This window comes from Curcuma longa, chromosome 9 (assembly GCF_044706935.1).
Source record: "Curcuma longa cultivar G26 ecotype Majalengka, Jawa Barat chromosome 9, ITB_CL_G26_1.1, whole genome shotgun sequence".
NCBI lineage: Eukaryota > Viridiplantae > Streptophyta > Magnoliopsida > Zingiberales > Zingiberaceae > Curcuma > Curcuma longa.
In genome coordinates this window covers 5,555,578-5,573,280 of record NC_133869.1, presented here as the reverse complement: position 1 = coordinate 5,573,280, position 17,703 = coordinate 5,555,578, and the positions used below count along the sequence as shown (strand labels likewise).

The window sequence follows — 17,703 nt, the reverse complement described above, 5'->3', positions numbered from 1 at the left end:
CTCACTGGTCAGGAAAGTTAATTGTGTTTTTTTTTGACTGAGATATATAGTTCAAGGTGTTGCATATATGCGTTATTCACATGCATGGATCCTACTGGATTTTGTTTGATTGTAAAGTTAGATTTGGTTAACTAGTCAATAGCATAGATTCAACATTTATCACATGGATAAATAACTATTAGATGAATTTTCATGATATATTTTTTCAATAGTTTGTGATAATTAAGAATTACAATGTAAAGCATATGGCATGCAAGTTTTAAGTTTGCTAATTAAATTTATGTTGATTGTTATTTAGTTCGTATTAAACAAAATGGCATGTTCCTTAGTTTCAAACATTTTAATAGTGCATGTACTTCAAGCACTTAAGGATATGGGTACATTATTCTACAGCCCAATAATATTGGGCCTAATTGTGTGATTTCACGTCCAGCCCAATTATAATATAAAGGCCATTGGGCCGTCTAATCAATTGTACTATGTATAAACACATTATTGAAAACTAAAACATTAGGGGGCGTTTGGTTTGAATTTTTTTTTTTCTATTTTTTATTTTCATTTTTTATTTCTATTTTTTTATTTTTTTTTGATTTAGTTTTTAGAAAACAGAAAATGTGTTTGGTATGATATACTATTTTCTGATATGCGTTTGGTATGTCATACTAAGAGCGGTACCTTAATCGCACGCAAGGGAGGACTGATCCTCGTCGGTTGGGATCACACGGAAGAGCTCCTTGAGGGCAGGATTGGTGGCAGATGTCACGGCGGAGGAGGAAGAGGAGAGGAGGAGGAGCATGCGGCAGAAGAGCGGTATCTTAATCACTCGCGATGGAGAAGGAGGAAAGGAGTTGGTGTCGGAGGAGAAAAAAAGAGCGATTAGTATTAGGGGAGTTACTGTAGCCGCATTTTTTCATTTTCCACAGTTTTCATTCTTTATGTAAAAAATGATATTTTATCATTTTCTAAAAAATGAGATTGAAAAACATAAAATAAACAATAATTTTTAAAAAATAAAAAAAGAAAAAAAGAAAATGAACAAACCAAACACCCCTAAACGTTTTCCATTGTATAAATAATAATAATAATAATAATACGCCTTTAAATTAAATAATAATAATAATAATACGATCAAACTTATTATACTTCATGGAATGGAATAGTGAATATGATAAACTAACAATTTGAAAATAATAATAAATTTTACACTATTATATTTGTTTTAGCCTTCACCATAATTCAATTATAAAAATTATTTTTTTTTGGTAATTTGACCGTTTCATTATATGATCTTGATAATATAATGAAACGGACCTATGGTCTATGGGCCTCATGCATGCATGCTTTGACGACTTCTTCGAACCTTGCTTCGGAAAGGGAGGCCTCAGACAAGAGTCTCCGAGCGTAGTCCTCCGACGCCTGTTCAAAATCTTTCTTCCGCTTTAAGATCATGTGTCCACTTATCTCCCACGCAGCAGGATTTACCTGAGTATCCAATAGCTCCTGGCTGACTTCTCCTAGGGCCTGTTTCTCGGCGTAGCACTGTGGGAAGAGGAAGACCCTCCGGCCAGAGTCAGAGATGAGAACGTTGAATGGCATGTTGTTCTCTTGAAGCCAGATGCAAGAACGGGCGACTGTATCAGATAGTTCCTTCAAGGTGCTTCTTCCTTCGTAAACGAGGCCCCTCACAGGGTAGTCGACCAATCTCGACAACTTCACTCTGCTCTGGAGCGAGCCATTCTCGATTGGAATCTTTCGGGCGGCCGCTTTCTCGACCGGCAATGGCGCGGATAGGAAGTAAGCCTGGAAGTGCAGATGGTTAATGGTGGCAAAGGCACCCAGACTGTTGTAGGCGAGCCTGAAGTAGGCACTTCCTGCTTCGGCGGCCATGTGAAGAGCAAGCGAGAGGCTTTCAGGATCGATCCTCTGAGGCAAGCAGTCGAGCACACGGGGAACCAGCAAAACATGGCCGTATTCGATGGGGCTCACGTTGATCGCCACGACGCTGGGGCTCTCTGTTTCGCCTGCGACGGCGCGCTCCAGGAACTGCGATTTGTGATCCTCCCCGGCCTCGAAGCGGAACAGCACCTCCTCCTGGCCGACCTTGGTGAAGTTGAATTTCGCAGGGTCGAAGGGCTGGAGGACACGGTCGACCCGGAACTCGGTGGGCCTTTTCTTCAGGTGGCGGCCCTCGTTTAGCAACGCCACGAAGCCGTGCTTTCCGGGGATCACCTTAGTCTCGCAGGCGGCCACGTCGTAGCGGAACAGCCCCCGGCTCATGCGATCCTCCCACTGTCCCAGCAAAAGGGTGTTCAGAAAGAAATCCGATGGTAATTCATCCGCGCCAGGAGAAACTACAGGGCTCGCGTCGGTTTTGAAGGCGTACAGAGGGAGCTCAGACACGGGCATGCAGCACTTGCCGAGGCAGTTCCGGCCGCAGCCGCGGCGCGCGCTGGAATCGTTCTGGTCGTCGGAGACGACCACGGTGGGGACTCTCTTGATCGCGAGCATTTTTTTTCTCTCGATGTTTTTCCAATCAGAGATGTGACGCAAGGAAGAAAACGGGAGGGGAAGGAAGCAACAGAGAAGCGAGCGGCAGCCTCCGGCGAGGAAGAGGAGATCGGATGGACTGCCGCCGACCACCGTGTAGGGCGGCGCTGCGAACTTCCCTTTTAATAACACAATTAACAGATTTTACTAATAAAACTAAACTAAAATTTCCAAAAAATAATAAAAAATTAAACTAACTCTTTCAAATAATAAAAAGCTTTATATTATTATATTATTAATTTTAAAAAAATATATAATAGAAAATTATTTGAATTTGTTGCTTTTTGTAGTAAATAAAAAACAATTTAATATTGTGGATAAAATAATGTTAAAAAAGGGTATATTACTTGTAGTAATTAAAAATAAATTTATTTTTTTTGTTTCCATGCGAGATGATTAATCTTTTATAATTAAGAAAAAACATACTATAAATATCCAAAAAACAGAAAATGATAGTAGCAAATAATGGAACTGTTATTAAATGTGGTACCCAAAATAAAATAGAAAAAAGAAATGTATCACAAGAGTGTACGCTCGTCCGCACCTTATTTAAAGTGCATGGAATTGTATTGGCCGTCGGATAGACGAGCTGCGGCTCCTAATTGCTTTAGGATTGTGAAATTTATAATCCGACGGTCAAAGGGTCCTGCTCATTGTACTACGGGAGCATTATGTTATTTTCTAGAAGTTCGTAATTTATTTGTAAACAAGGAGAAGGGCGAGATCAGGAGAGAGAGCTCGAAGAGGGGGAAGAGAGATGGAGATGGAGGGCGAGGGGAGGGAGGGGACGGGAGTCGGCGGTGGGGGAGCTGGCGGCGGTGGCGGAGGAAGGGGAGGAGGAGATGGAGGAGACGGTGGGGTCGAGCTTGACGATGGAGCGGGTGGCCGCCGCAAAGAAGTTCATTGAGAATCACTACAAGAATCAGATGAAGAACATCCAGGAGAGGAAAGAAAGGTCATCCCATGCACTCCATTTGCTCGATTGACCCCTTGGGGTTTTTTTCTCTCCTTGATCTCGGCTTGCTTGGCCATCTTAGTCGCTCTAGATTTGATCCTACTTTGTCTGCTCTTATTTTTCTTATATCATTAATTGCTGTCGCTTTGTTTCCCTTTTCTCAGTTTTGATTCGGTGATAAAAAGACACAAATCCTCAGTCCCTGAACCGCGTTTTCTAACACGGGATTAGTTCTCTGTTCAGATCATGAGAATAATAACTTAGTATGTTGGCTGCGATTGAAAACCTCGAAGCTTGTCCATCCCCATTTAGAATTCTGAATGCCATAATCGGAGTTGGTTTATGTTTCAACGCGGAGAGCTAGTATTTTCAAAATTGTTTTTTTAAGATTTCTAATTCGTAGATTGGCTGGATTTTAGTACGATATGGTTGTTATTTGAGCTGCATTGGAAAATAATGAGTACGTGATGTGAAAGAGTGTGCGACCTCATGCATGACTATTCTGTGCTGCTGATACGGTGATATAAATTGTTTCTTTCATGAATGCTTCAGCTTTGAAATTGATGGACTAATTTGGAAGTTAAACTCATCAGCTCCTGCTGATACTTTGTAATCCCAGTCTTGTTGCTTTTAGTGTGTAAATCCCCTTGACTTGTCTTCATTTATCCTTATGGAAAATGCCAATTTTAAATTAAAGTTGCTATGAATGACTTTTCAGAATGATACATTCACAGGTTATCTTATGATTCTTTCTAAGGGAGCCACTTTTAATGCAGATGCATATGCTTGCTTCTGTACTTAATTTGTAACAAAGAAGGATTCAGTTTGAAGGGTTTATTGTTGTAAGGATGGTATATGACAAGTTCTAAATTGTTTCAGCTCTGAAAGGAGAATTACGAATTAATTGACTCATGTGAAGAATGACAACCATAACTTTGCTATGCTGCTACCATGATTCCAAGTCATCTAAATTTTTAATCATGTTTCTCGCTCAATAGCTGAAGTCAATATTGCTACTGAACATCCTCATTTGTATTTTTTGGCTTTTGATTTATGGTTGAATTTATTTCTTTTATTTACTTATGGAATTCAAACTTGTTAAAATTCTACTACACTTCAGGGTCTAAGATTGAGTATAGAATGTATTGGGATGGGTGGTTCTTGAAGTGAACCAAGGAATGGCCAAGATGACACTTGTGATTTATTATTGACTAAACAAGTTATTAATCACCAAGGATGTACTTTTTCTATATTTTTGTTAATCTTCCATGATTATACAACCTTTTGTGGATCATATGAAAATATACTTGCCACCTTGCTCACATTCTGGTTGCCTCAACTTCTAAGGAAAGTCCTCAACTGAAAGGTTTTCCATTTTTTTATTGATTTTGTGGAATTAAAGTTTCAATGACATAGCATAGCATTAGGAATTTAACTAACATTGGAAACTTTGTTTTTTCTTGTTTGGAAAATGTTTTATCTAGAGATGTACATGATAGCCAACATATAAATATTCTTATTTTTTTTATCTACTTTTGAAATTGTGGTGAATCTCATAAGTTCATGCTTGATGACAATATGTTCTAATGCAGGCGTTGGTTCTTGGAGAGAAAATTGGCTTCTTCACAAGTTTCCAAGGAGGAACAACACAATTTATTGAAGGAGCTTGAGAGAAAGGAGACAGAATATATGAGACTTAAAAGGCACAAGATCTGTGTCGATGATTTTGAGCTGTTGACGATAATTGGAAGAGGTGCTTTTGGGGAGGTCTGAAATTGCATGATCTTTGTCGTAGAAGGACAAATAATTCCAAAATATGCAAATTTACAGCCTTAGGACTGCAGTTAAAATAATGTTTTAGTTCTTCCTATTATGTTAGTTAATATGGTTATAAATGCAAAAAAAAAAAAAAAAAACTGATCTTCTTGCATTTCTCTTCTTTTTGTAGATTTATGGTACTGATAATATACTTGTTGGCTGAAAATTCAATGGAAGGTTCTGCATCTGGCCATGTATTAGTACAAATTACAAAAAGACCCTTTAAATGCTTTAGATAGGCTTCATGAACATACCTTTCCAGATTACTCAATTAGATTTGCCTAAAACAACAACTGACCTTCATTTTCTGAAATTCTCTGAACACAATATTCAATTGCTATCACATCATGTATTAGTTGGTTTGATGGAAGTATGATTCTATTATATTGTAATTTAGTGGGAGAGTATCATATAAATTCAATATTGTTCACATTTTTCATTCTCTGAATTTTGTTTTTTTCCACCATCTAAGACCCTGAATTCCTGTGAACCAGAAAATTATATGATGTGTATACAAATTGGATTGAAATCCTTTACTCATTCAAATATCACAACGGCAAAATCCCATTAGCATGTAATATATACCGCTACACTTGGGTGATGATGGATTGTACAGGTCAGGCTTTGCCGGGAGAAGTCATCTTGCAATATTTATGCCATGAAGAAATTGAAGAAATCGGAAATGGTTAGCAGGGGCCAGGTAAGACATGCAAATGCCAGTACATGCCTAACTTAACAAAATATTTTGTGTATTTCATTTTTGAAGGCATGAGGTTGTTTGTCCCTGATTTTGTGGAATTTTAATAAAATTCTTGAAACATCTACACGATGCATATGCACGGTATGTGTTAGGATTGATGGAAACCACATATCTTCATATTGTCTACTTTGGACTTAAGTCGTCATGGTTTTGTTTTTGGACTTTATCCAAAAAGCCTCATCCTAATGGAGATATCTTTCATCTTATAAATCTATGATCTTCTCCATGTATTTCCAATGTGGGATTTTGATTGTAATTCCAACAGTATACAGATTAAAAGATGTAGAATATTATATACGAAAAAGATATCAAAGATGACAATCATAATATACCAAATTAAGATAACACACTACAACTACAATAAACATAATGGCACAGATATTGCAACAAACAATGAATCAACAATAGACTATCTACTTGAGATACGATAGTGGCAAATTGATACAAGAAAAAACAGGAAAATAAGTTGCTTATATGTTTGCTAACTATTGTTACTATGAGGGAGGCGGAGACAGTTTCATGGGAACTAGAGAGAGGTTGAAGATTCTTGTTGTTTGCTAACAAAGCTCAATAGCCACTGTTGCTGCCCGATATCTGCTGTAAGTGGAGGTGTCATGAGGTTTCAGATTGAGGGAGAATTGCAAGCTTGAGGACTGCTTGATTCCATTCAATTTCCACCAGCTAGGGTAATTTGGCATCACCTTAGAAAGGTTACTTCCATGGTCAGTTTTGAAAATCAGATTAACCTATGCCAATGTCAATTAAATTCGATCTGGATATGCATTGGTTAATTTTGGAAAGCACGATCCAATCTGTGCAACTAATTAAGAGTACTTAAATGATGGTTTAGGAGTTCACTTCAGATCGCATTGTAAATTGTCTTTTGCTATAAACTTTCATTTCCTTCTCAGCAACATTCGCTTAAGGTGCTCCATATATACCTCTTGCTCCATATACATTTTCAATATTTCATTTGGAGCATTTTCCCTCTCATTAAAAACAAAAGAAAAAGGTACACATGCACATTTAATCGAGCCATCCACACCAAATGTCTAGGTAAATATTTTGCTTCGGTCGTGCTTTGTATTGCTAAGCGAGAACCATCTAGCAGATATTTAGCATTATAAAATTTGCCACCAACAGAAATATTTTCCTTCAGATTGTGCTTTGTAAGCTAGAACCATCTAGCAGATATTAGGCAGTATCAATTTGCAACCTACAGTCGTATCACCACTTGATCGTTCTTTCTATCATTAATCTAAAACCATCTAGCAGATAAGCAATACCATCTGTGACCAGGCCCCTCACCACCGAATGGTGAACTATCTCAACTAGCTCTTATGTTCCATGATAAATAAAGGCATCCATTGTTCCTTTCCATAGATGATGAATGATCATAAAAGAATAACTTGAGTACGAGGGTTGTGAAGAGGAAATCTTTTACTTCTGCGAGGAGCAATAGATAACTCTAGGTCAAACTAGAGTGGAGGAAATGATCTGTTAAAGGTCTTTGTCAAAGCATAATGCAATCCTAGCCCTTTTCATTTGAGTTGGTAACCATGGTTTCAAATTTTGTATGGATGCCATGTTGGTACAAGTAGACTTCATTCTGTCACTCTACACAGTTTTAGTGGTATCGACCAATACAAGGTTTGTCTTGGTTGTATATTCTAGAATCAATAAAGATAGGAAGAATCTCTTCCCATGGCTCATTCAGATTGCTGATCACAGGGAGAAGATGAAACACTATTAAAAGAGGGAGAGGAAAGCACTAACCAAAACATCAATCGAAACACCAACCAACACCAACACCAACAACAAAGTGGAATGACATTGGAGTCAAAGAAACTGAGATATATCATTTCTTTATGTCAGTACCAGTTCAACTCTAAATATATTTATGAACACACCTAGAAATTAATTCTAATGCATAAATGTTCCGGAATAATTATTTAACATAAGCCTTAAAAATTATATGGTTGATCTCATTAGATGCTACTCTCATTGGATGTATGATACTGATATTTATTTTGGTATTAGCACTGTATAATTATTAGTCGAGATACTTTATATTTATGTAACTTGTGGCTATAAAATTTTAGTTTATTGACTTTTTAATTTATTTAGGCTTATTATGGAGGGAAACAAAATAAGTGAAGAGGATCACTAATTTGCTTGGTGTGATAAGCATTAAAATACATTATCATCTACTATTGTTTGTCCAAACTATTTGGAGTTGGCTACCTAGATTTCATCTCCCCATTGAGCTCTATGCTCATCATCTAGTTTTGTTTGCCCCAACGATTTGGCGAGGATCATGAGTCTATTCTCATAAAAAATCTTGTGAATCGATGGCTGTCTTCTTGTGTCAGATCCTTTGAACATAAAATGAACAGGAAAGAAGATTTGGTAAGTTCATTAAAGGGAAGTACACTAACAGAAATTTGTAGGAAATTGCAAAATAGAAAACATGATGAAAATAATTAAAAATGTATGAGTAGAATTTGGATCACAAATAAGGATATGAGAATCATTGTTTGTAAAGACAATAATATAGAAAATAGGTCATGATTACCTATTGAATCAAGTAGGCAAGGAGATAAGGAAAATAACAAAAATGCTTCATTTAATTTTGATGAGGAAGTGGTGAGACAGGAAGAAGTGGAAGCATTGATTGACATTAAATACCATTAATTTAACTATATATGTTTACAGGTGACTGGATCATGCAACATGTAGCAATATAGCCATATGTTGGAATGCATGGATTATGCGCTGTTACCATATACTTTTAAATACCTCCTGTTTCATATTTTATAAAACAACAGTAAACAGCTGATGGTAATCTAAATTTTGCTTATTATATCCTATCATTTTGCTTATTATATCCTATCATTTTTATCTATCCATGTTCTATATTGATCTATTTAGTTAGCCTTTTTTCCTTTGTGATTCTTTATGTTTTGCTCCACCATTGGTGTGAGATCAATTTTTCTGCCATGCAGTTCTTGCCTTGTATCTAAATAATAATTGAAGTTGTATGTAATGGTTACTGAATTTATTTATTTTGTACTTTATTTCTTCCATCCTTTTTGATAGTTTTTCTCTTTTTGTTGCGCTTATAGCTTTCCATACTCTCTTTTAGGTGGAACATGTAAGAGCTGAAAGAAACTTGCTTGCTGAAGTTGCTAGCCATTACATTGTAAAACTATACTATTCATTTCAAGATGATGAATACCTTTACCTAATCATGGAATATCTTCCTGGAGGGGACATGATGACCCTACTTATTAGAGAAGATACCCTAACTGAAACTGTTGCTAGGTTTTATATTGCTCAGAGCGTGTTGGCAATTGAATCCATTCATAAACACAATTATATTCACAGGTTTGTACCTTACATATTAGAAGTAAAATTCTTGTTGCATCGAATTATATTCTTAAATACCAATTCAAGATCTACATATTTGTGTTTAGGGACATAAAGCCTGACAACCTTCTGTTGGACAAAAATGGTCACATGAAGCTGTCAGACTTTGGCTTGTGTAAGCCAATTGATTGTTCAAAGCTTTCAACATTGCAGGAAGATGAACCCATGCCTGATGAAAATATTCGGGAATCAATGGATATAGATGGGTTTTCAGATAAAAATAATGATAATATATGGAAAAGCCCTCAAGAACAGCTACAACATTGGCAAATGAACAGAAGGAAGCTGGTATATTTACTAAAATATCTTATCCACAATTAATCTGCGGAGTAGTTTTTTTATTATTATTAAAATTTACTGCCTTAATATTGCTTTTCTTAGCTCAAGTCTATGATATGGCCTATCTCTGTTTTTAGGCATTTTCTACAGTCGGAACACCAGACTATATTGCTCCTGAAGTATTATTGAAAAAAGGATATGGCATGGAGTGTGATTGGTAAGTAATTGCTGATGTCTGAACCATCCTATACACATGCTTTCTAGTTCTTGTTGTAATCATTCATCTAACATTCAGTACAAAAGCAAATTGATGCAGTGCTAGACTACTACTGAATATTGTTAATTTTTCTTTATGATTATCAAAATGAGATTAGTGTTGATTCTTCATCAAATGAAATGAAAGCCCAATCTCATCTCTCTCTCTTCCTCTTTTTGTCCCTTTTTCTTTCTTCTTCTAGGTTCCTCTTCTTGTTCCTCTCCTCCTAACTCACATTATCCTCTCTTCTTCCCTACCTCTCTCTTCTTCACAGTCCTCCCTGTTCTTCCTGGCATTATCCTTCATATTTTCCTATTTTTCTCACATAGTTGGCCATTGGCCTTCATTCCTCTGTCCCAATCCATCTGCAGCTACTTACATATATGACATTGGCTCAAAGCACCAACACAAGAATTCATCATCACAGTGATCAATCTCTGTTAACTAATACTAATATATTGTTCTATGGATCCCAGCATACTATGATCTTGTTTCCAGTTTTCAACCCTATACAAGACATCATACTGAATGTGAGAACTGGCAATTGGGATTGCAAACGGAAGTTTTGTCAATCAGATGGCTTTGCATATATGATTCAGTTAGCTGGAGTTGAGCTTATCTAGTGAGGGTGACAGGAGTTTAATTAATTATCAAAATATTTTTTATGTATTTGATGTATTAACTGTAGTGTATTTGGTGGGTAGTTTTAGTTTTTTAGCTCCACTAATGCTTATATAAGGGCTCTGATGTGAGAAACTGTTCATGTTATGCTCCTCCTCCCCCCTCCCTCCTTCCTTTTCTTCCCCCTCTCAATGTCATCAGAACTAGATAGATCAAACTGACAAGGTTATTTGTTTGATGGTTCAATGAATCAGTCAAATTGGGAATGATTGCATAAATATAATTTATACTTTTATGAGTATCAGATATTTTATATAAGTTAATAAAAATATCAAAATTAAAATAAATCACTTTAAAATATAAAAAACTTAAATCCAATAAAGCATATTCAAACATATATTTATATTTTATACAATATAAAAAATCGCATATATACAATTGTATATCTGTTACTATGTAAAATTCAATTAGATTTTGCATATGTTTGTTTGAGATAAATCTATTTGAAATACCTGGTTCTACCAATTCCCGGTTTTAAAGCTGATTTTCCCCTTTGTTACCAATTCAAGCCGTGGTTTATATATCAAACAGGACTAAGATGGGCTTTGGTTCACTGTTTTAAAAATATTGCTCTCACCTCCCTATCTTTTCCTCTGCTTGTTAGTGATTCTGCAGAACAACTTTATATTATTACTTGAACCTTCTAAATTATGGAAACCTAAATATCTCTATATCATTTGAAAACTTTTATTTGCAGAACCATTTAGTTCTACCTACTCGTTCTCATGATTTCCTTGTATAATATAATTGATTTTATTTTATGTTTACAATATTTACTTCCTGATTATTTGCATCACACAAAATTGAATAATAGCATCACACAAAATTGACTTAGGTTTGATGGTTTGACTAAGTAGGCACATTTTCTCTTATTAAAGATAAACTATTATATCCAATTTAGCACCATATACCTATTCAGCATATTAATAATAATTCTTAACACAAATTCTAACACATGCATACATACTCTTGCGTATTTGCAATAAAACGTTACATGGATGTGTACTTTATTTCATGGCAACAAGTATATTCAGTTGTATTTACTTGTTGGAGAAATATGCAGGTGGTCGTTGGGTGCAATAATGTATGAAATGCTTGTCGGTTATCCACCATTCTATTCTGATGATCCAATAACTACTTGCCGAAAGGTTAAATCTTCTAAACTCATGGCTCCCCACAGTTATTTTTCTTCAAAAAAAAATATCTCAGCATGATTATAAGCTGCTAGAATGATTGAAACATGACTAAGATTGGTTTGTTAACATGAAGCTATGTTCCTAAATTGTCATATAATTTGCTCATGGCCCAGCTGACCTTAAGGCCTTACAGGTTCTCTGTAGCTATAATATGGTTATAATTTCCATCTTGTTCCCCTAGTTGCCATTTGGTAATCAAAAATAAAAATCTGATAACTTAGCACTTGATCTTTGATTGAAGTTACTGAGACTCCTGCGAAAGCTAGTTAAAAAAAAATGGCATAAACATTGTGCTTATGTAATAGTATGCACTCAAATTTTGGTTATAAAATCCTTGGGTTTGCTTCTCAAGATAGAAGTGCAAGTAAAAAAATTGATTGGAGTAGATTACATTGGTGCCTTTGGAATAAAGCAATCCTAAATCTGGGCAACTAAACTAGCAGTGGTTGATGCATAAATATTTTCCTGCATTGTATCTCTATGTTGCAACTTATACTAGACTGAACTGGTGCTATGACTATCTTGTGAATTTTTTCTGGTGTTATATTCTGCTTTCACAGGGGCACAGGATCTCCTGTGTTGTCTTCTAGATTGGAACTTCAAAATAGTGTCTTCTAGATTGAAACTTTTAGATATTGGCTTCTAGATCGGAGCTTTTAGATGTTTAATGATCTTGGTTATTTTAATCATCTCCCACTGTCCAAATTCTGATTTTTTTTTTAATTGTACTATTAGATTGTGCATTGGCGAAATCAACTCAAATTTCCTGAAGATTCAAGGTTGTCTCCAGAGGCAAAAGATCTTATTTGTAGATTGTTATGTGATGTTGAGCACAGACTTGGCAGTGGAGGGGCAGATCAAATAAAGGTTAAATTCTGATGATAAAATTTAGGAAAAGTTATCTTGTTTTTTTAGAGTTTTGTTGTAACTGCTTTCCAGGCTCATCCTTGGTTCAAAGATGTTGTTTGGGATAAACTTTATGAAATGGATGCAGCATTTAAGCCTGAAGTTAATGGTGAATTAGATACTCAGAACTTCTTGAAGTTCGATGAAGTAGGTCTTCCTTCCTGTCCTTTATTATATTTGTTTTGCTTGTAAAAGTGGTTATGTTCTCTCTCCGTATGTTTGGTAATACAATCTTGCAAAACATCAACCTAATTTTTATATATGTATTTAGATACTACAATTTTCTTTCTGTGAGTGTTTTTATATATTCTAACCTGCATTTGACTGCATCAGTTGGCTTCTGTGCTCAGAAATACTGGTCCATACTAACTGGTTTTCTATCGAATCCTAAATAAATATGATTTTACTGCTTTCAGATGGGCAATGTATTATATCACCATATATTTTTTTTATTTCTTTTTATATTAACTTCCTTTTCTTTGATTTTGCCTGTGATCCAGTTGGACCCCTCTCCATCAAGAACGGGATCTGGGCCTTTAAGAAAGGTAGGCAACGTTCTGGTATTCTTTATTCAACAGTTGTTAAGATGAGAAATTTGCTGATACACACTGTTTTTGTAAAAAGGTATATTCTATAGTCAGGAATTTCCATACTAAAGATTAAGAAGTTGAGTGGAAAAAGGTTGTAGATTTGTCACTATCAATTAACTTTTTGTCCTCCAACACCAATATTTTCCTACACTAAGTGAACTCTACATAAAGTTTTACGGCTAGTAATACTAGGCCCAGAATTAAGTTTATCCTGTGCACATTTAACTCTAATTGCTACTTCTCTAACTTTCAAGTATGTTGGTTGTCTTTGTACATGCATATACCATCTTGATCTAATTTCTTCCATTTTATCATCTATGGAAGGTAAGTTTACTCTAGTTGCTAGTTGATAATATTTATTATAAACATTTTATCTCCTAACCTATCCATGCTCATAATGTTATTGTTGATGATACATTTAACTTTTTGTGTTATTTCTTTATCGTTTAATTCTTTTAACTCAAAGCATGGTTGGTTTTATCCTATATTTTCTCTTCTAGCAAGGGAAGCACTACAAGTTGTAAGGCATTTTTGCCCATTTGAGATAACTTCTTATAAGGTGAATGGACCTGAGTAGGCATACCTGTGTCAATATTTCTATATTTAACAACCTACTCCATCCATTTTGTTTCCTACTTGACCACAGAAAATTCATGATTCATCATAAATCCATGTGAGTCTGAACAACTGCAGATTTTTAGAAACTTAGAGCAGCTACAACAAAAATAGTAAAAATCAGAAACACTTCTACACCAAAGTAACCAAGAATAACTAAAGCTTGGTGCACTATTCTATTTCTAGATCACGTTTGGGTTCTGCACACTAGACTAGTTTTGAGCATGCTATTGAAGGTTCCTTTTGAATACTAGCTAACTAAGATGTTTTTGCTTCAGTTGCTAAATCCTCCAAGAATATTAGGATAAAACACTTGACCATGACAAAAATTTAGATTGACATTGTTTTTGTTTCGAATGTACCAACTTATCGTGTGAACATAATTTGGTGCAGAAAATGCTAAATCCTCAAGATTTGAGTTTTGTCGGATATACATACAAGAACTTTGATGCTGTCAAAGGGTTGCTCCAATCTCATGGTACAGAATTGCATTTTCTTGAGTAAATTATGTTCTCAAGATCCTATTCCTTGACTTTGTTAAGTGCAGATACTTGGTCAGTTTTTTCTTATATTATTCTATGAATTTGCACCTTGTCTAGAGTTTTCAACTGATAATTATCATTTTGAAAAGGAAATGTAAGAAAGCATATGTGTGCTGCAAGTGCATAAAATTAAAAACTACAGGAAAATTGAAATTGATCTAATTAATTATGTACAATAGTATAAACATTATTTTTAGATGGCTTGTTTCTTTTTTGAAGAGTGTCCAACTAGTTGGATGGTTAGTACAATAGTATAAACATTATTTTTAGATGGCTTGTTTCTTTTTTGAAGAGTGGCCAATTAGTTGGATGGTTAGTACAATAAGCTATGGAGAATAGAGTTATTCATTTCGTCCCTTGTAAAATTGTTTTTCTTTAAATTTGGTTCTTTGTCAATTTCTTTTGTCTTTATGCACGCAATTTATGCTTTTATTTGCATACAGAATTGGTTATTTTTATTCCACAGATTCTTGAACAAAATGGCATTGATCTTTTAGGATGTTCAAATTGATTAGCATTCATGCGTTGTGTACTTGCTGAATTGGTGTTTACTGATATACCTTTTCCCATGTGGTTTTGGTGCTCGCATAAAAGATCACCTACATAATCATGTCATTTGGATAAAAATGGATTTAGATTACGTCAGTTAATGTAATAAGAAATGATTTAGTTGATTTGAATGTTTCTAGTGAGACATTGAGCGTAAGGGAGGGGTAACATCCATGTAACAAATACAAATAGTTGGGGCAAACATGACTTAATGTTGACAATGATTTAGATAAATTTATTTCATGAAAGATTGTAACTGGATTACTATTTCTGCATTGTTGCTTCACAGAATGTCAGAATTTGTTTATTCCTTATGCATGCTAAACTTTTGTAGTTAGCTTGTGTACTTGTGGTGGTACCAAGATTATTTTGAAAGACATTAGAAAGATGTCCTAGTTAATGTTGTTCAACTCTGTTTTGATAAAATTTATTCTGGTGTTAACTGTTAACATTTTACTAGTATGCAAAATCAACTATTTAACAATTTTGTCTTTTTGGCTGGGGATTCATGCAAGTTCCAATAACTTCTGACGTGAAAAATAATAATAAAAGGAGAAAAAGCTAAAATAACCATTCTATAAATGACTCAACAACTGGATTTTTAAAACATTGCACTGCACCAAGTGCTGCATGTACCACCATCTCATATTCTAGAGGCATTGAGATGTGTACCATCCTATATGAACAGGATATACAGGCATTATATATGCAAACCATTCAGAGTTGAATGCTCCTTATTGTACCCATGTCACTTGGGTGACAATATGAGATCTCAAACAATCCTTTAGCTGTTCATGAACATTCATTGTATTAACTATTTTGTTCCTTATTGCATCACTCATTTGCTGCTGACTGTCAATTATCACATGTTTTCCAATATGTGAAGGATACTAAAGTTTGTTTACTTCAGTAAATTTACAATGTTTTATGCATAAGTGAATATTTTGCTTCTGTTTTCTCATTAGAGATACTTAACTGGTCGCAGTGCATGGTCAAAACCGATCATCAATTGATTCTAATATAGTAACTTGTGAAGGCTACAAGTCTGTAACGGCTTAACTGTTTTCCCCCCACTTCATTAACGATTCTAACACTGTGTTCCTTATATCAATACCTGTATTTCTTTGCGCCAGGTGATGGTGGAAGGAAACCAACCGGAGGAAGTGGTGATGTGGACATGGTTTGTTCAGGCAACACAATGTCCCCCTAAGTGTGGCCAATTCACCAGTGAATTCGTCTAAAGATTAGTGCCCTGCAAATGTGGATGTTGGACTTGCCTGCTCATTTTTAGTCAGGTTTGTCCAAATCCCATGGTCCTGATGAGCTACGACTTCACATTTAATAGAACTAAACCATATTTAAGCTGTATAGTAGTGTGTTAACTATGTCTATTAAAGGCATATGAGCTGTGGTTATTATGGTCTGGCACCAGAGTCAGCTATGTGGGCGCATTCATCCTTGATGCCCGCCCGGGTTGGCAGAACAAACTATGTCTACCCTTGTGGCAGTTTCTAATTATGATGCAAATTCAACCTTTTTCTGGACGCTACAGATTTAGCAATGTTTAATGTCTGAGGAACTGTCTAAATTGTGTTTCCTTGAACCAATATTGATCAAATCAATTTTGCCTAGTACAAGCTATTTGTTTACAGTAACTGGGATCTCTGCAGCAAAGTTGCTGTATGTTCTGGAGTTGATTCGAAAAGTTTTGCTTGTTTTGATCATGTCCCATGTCTTTGGTTGGCTTGAGTATTAGCATCAAATGTGAAATGCCTGATGTCTTTGGAGAAGGATCTACAATTGCTACTGATAATACCATTTTTATGCTTGTGTTTTGATTTTAAAAAAAGGGAAAGGATCTCCTTCACCATGTTAGTTTGAGGCACTAGCGAGACCTAGAAGGAAGCAAGGGAGACAATTGAAGGATCCACAATTGTGAATTTTAAAAAATTATAATTGACAAACGACCTCAGGTCTAGTGAAGTTGAATTACAAATGTGAAGTTAATCTGAGTTGGATGGATCAAATCATTAAAACTCAAAAACTACATGAGTTTGTTGTACTCAACTCTATTGAATTGGATTTGCATCTTCAAGCATTAATTATTAATATTTTCATTGTCTAAAAGAGTTATTTTGTAAGTTAGATTGCATCCACTTCATGTGCATTTGAATTAGCTTACAAATATCTTAATTATTATGAATTTTTAAATATCCTAAATAAAATATTAATATTTTTATGTCTAAATAAGTTTCTTTTGATAAAAATTTGAAGGAAAATTATAGTACATCAGCTTACACTTTGTAAATAAGGATATTTTGATTTTTTTTTTGTAAAAACTAATTATGAGAGCGTCTATTAGCCATTTTTAATTACAAAGAGAATATATTTTTTTCTATTTCATATTTTAAACTAATTTTTAAAAATATCTCTCTGATTTCACTATTATTATTATTATTATTATTTTGTCCCTATTGATTTATTATTATCAGAAAAAGTACTCGAAATTTGAAAGTATATGGTTAAAATAACAACAATAATTAGTGTATTTTGATAGTATTTATAAAAGTTGGAGAGGTA

The 17,703-nt window shown here is 35.0% G+C and overlaps 1 protein-coding gene and 1 pseudogene across 1 annotated transcript; one reads left to right on the top strand and one right to left on the bottom strand.

The window, feature by feature from the left end:
- Window positions 1-1,311: 1,311 nt before the first annotated feature.
- Window positions 1,312-2,508, bottom strand: LOC141834442 (GDP-L-galactose phosphorylase 1-like). The gene has a single exon (XM_074721781.1). It carries the CDS (start codon window positions 2,506-2,508, stop codon window positions 1,312-1,314), a length of 1,197 nt encoding a protein of 398 aa, XP_074577882.1.
- A 796-nt stretch (window positions 2,509-3,304) lies between these two features.
- LOC141834642 (uncharacterized) lies at window positions 3,305-16,776 on the top strand (annotated as a pseudogene).
- Window positions 16,777-17,703: the final 927 nt, after the last annotated feature.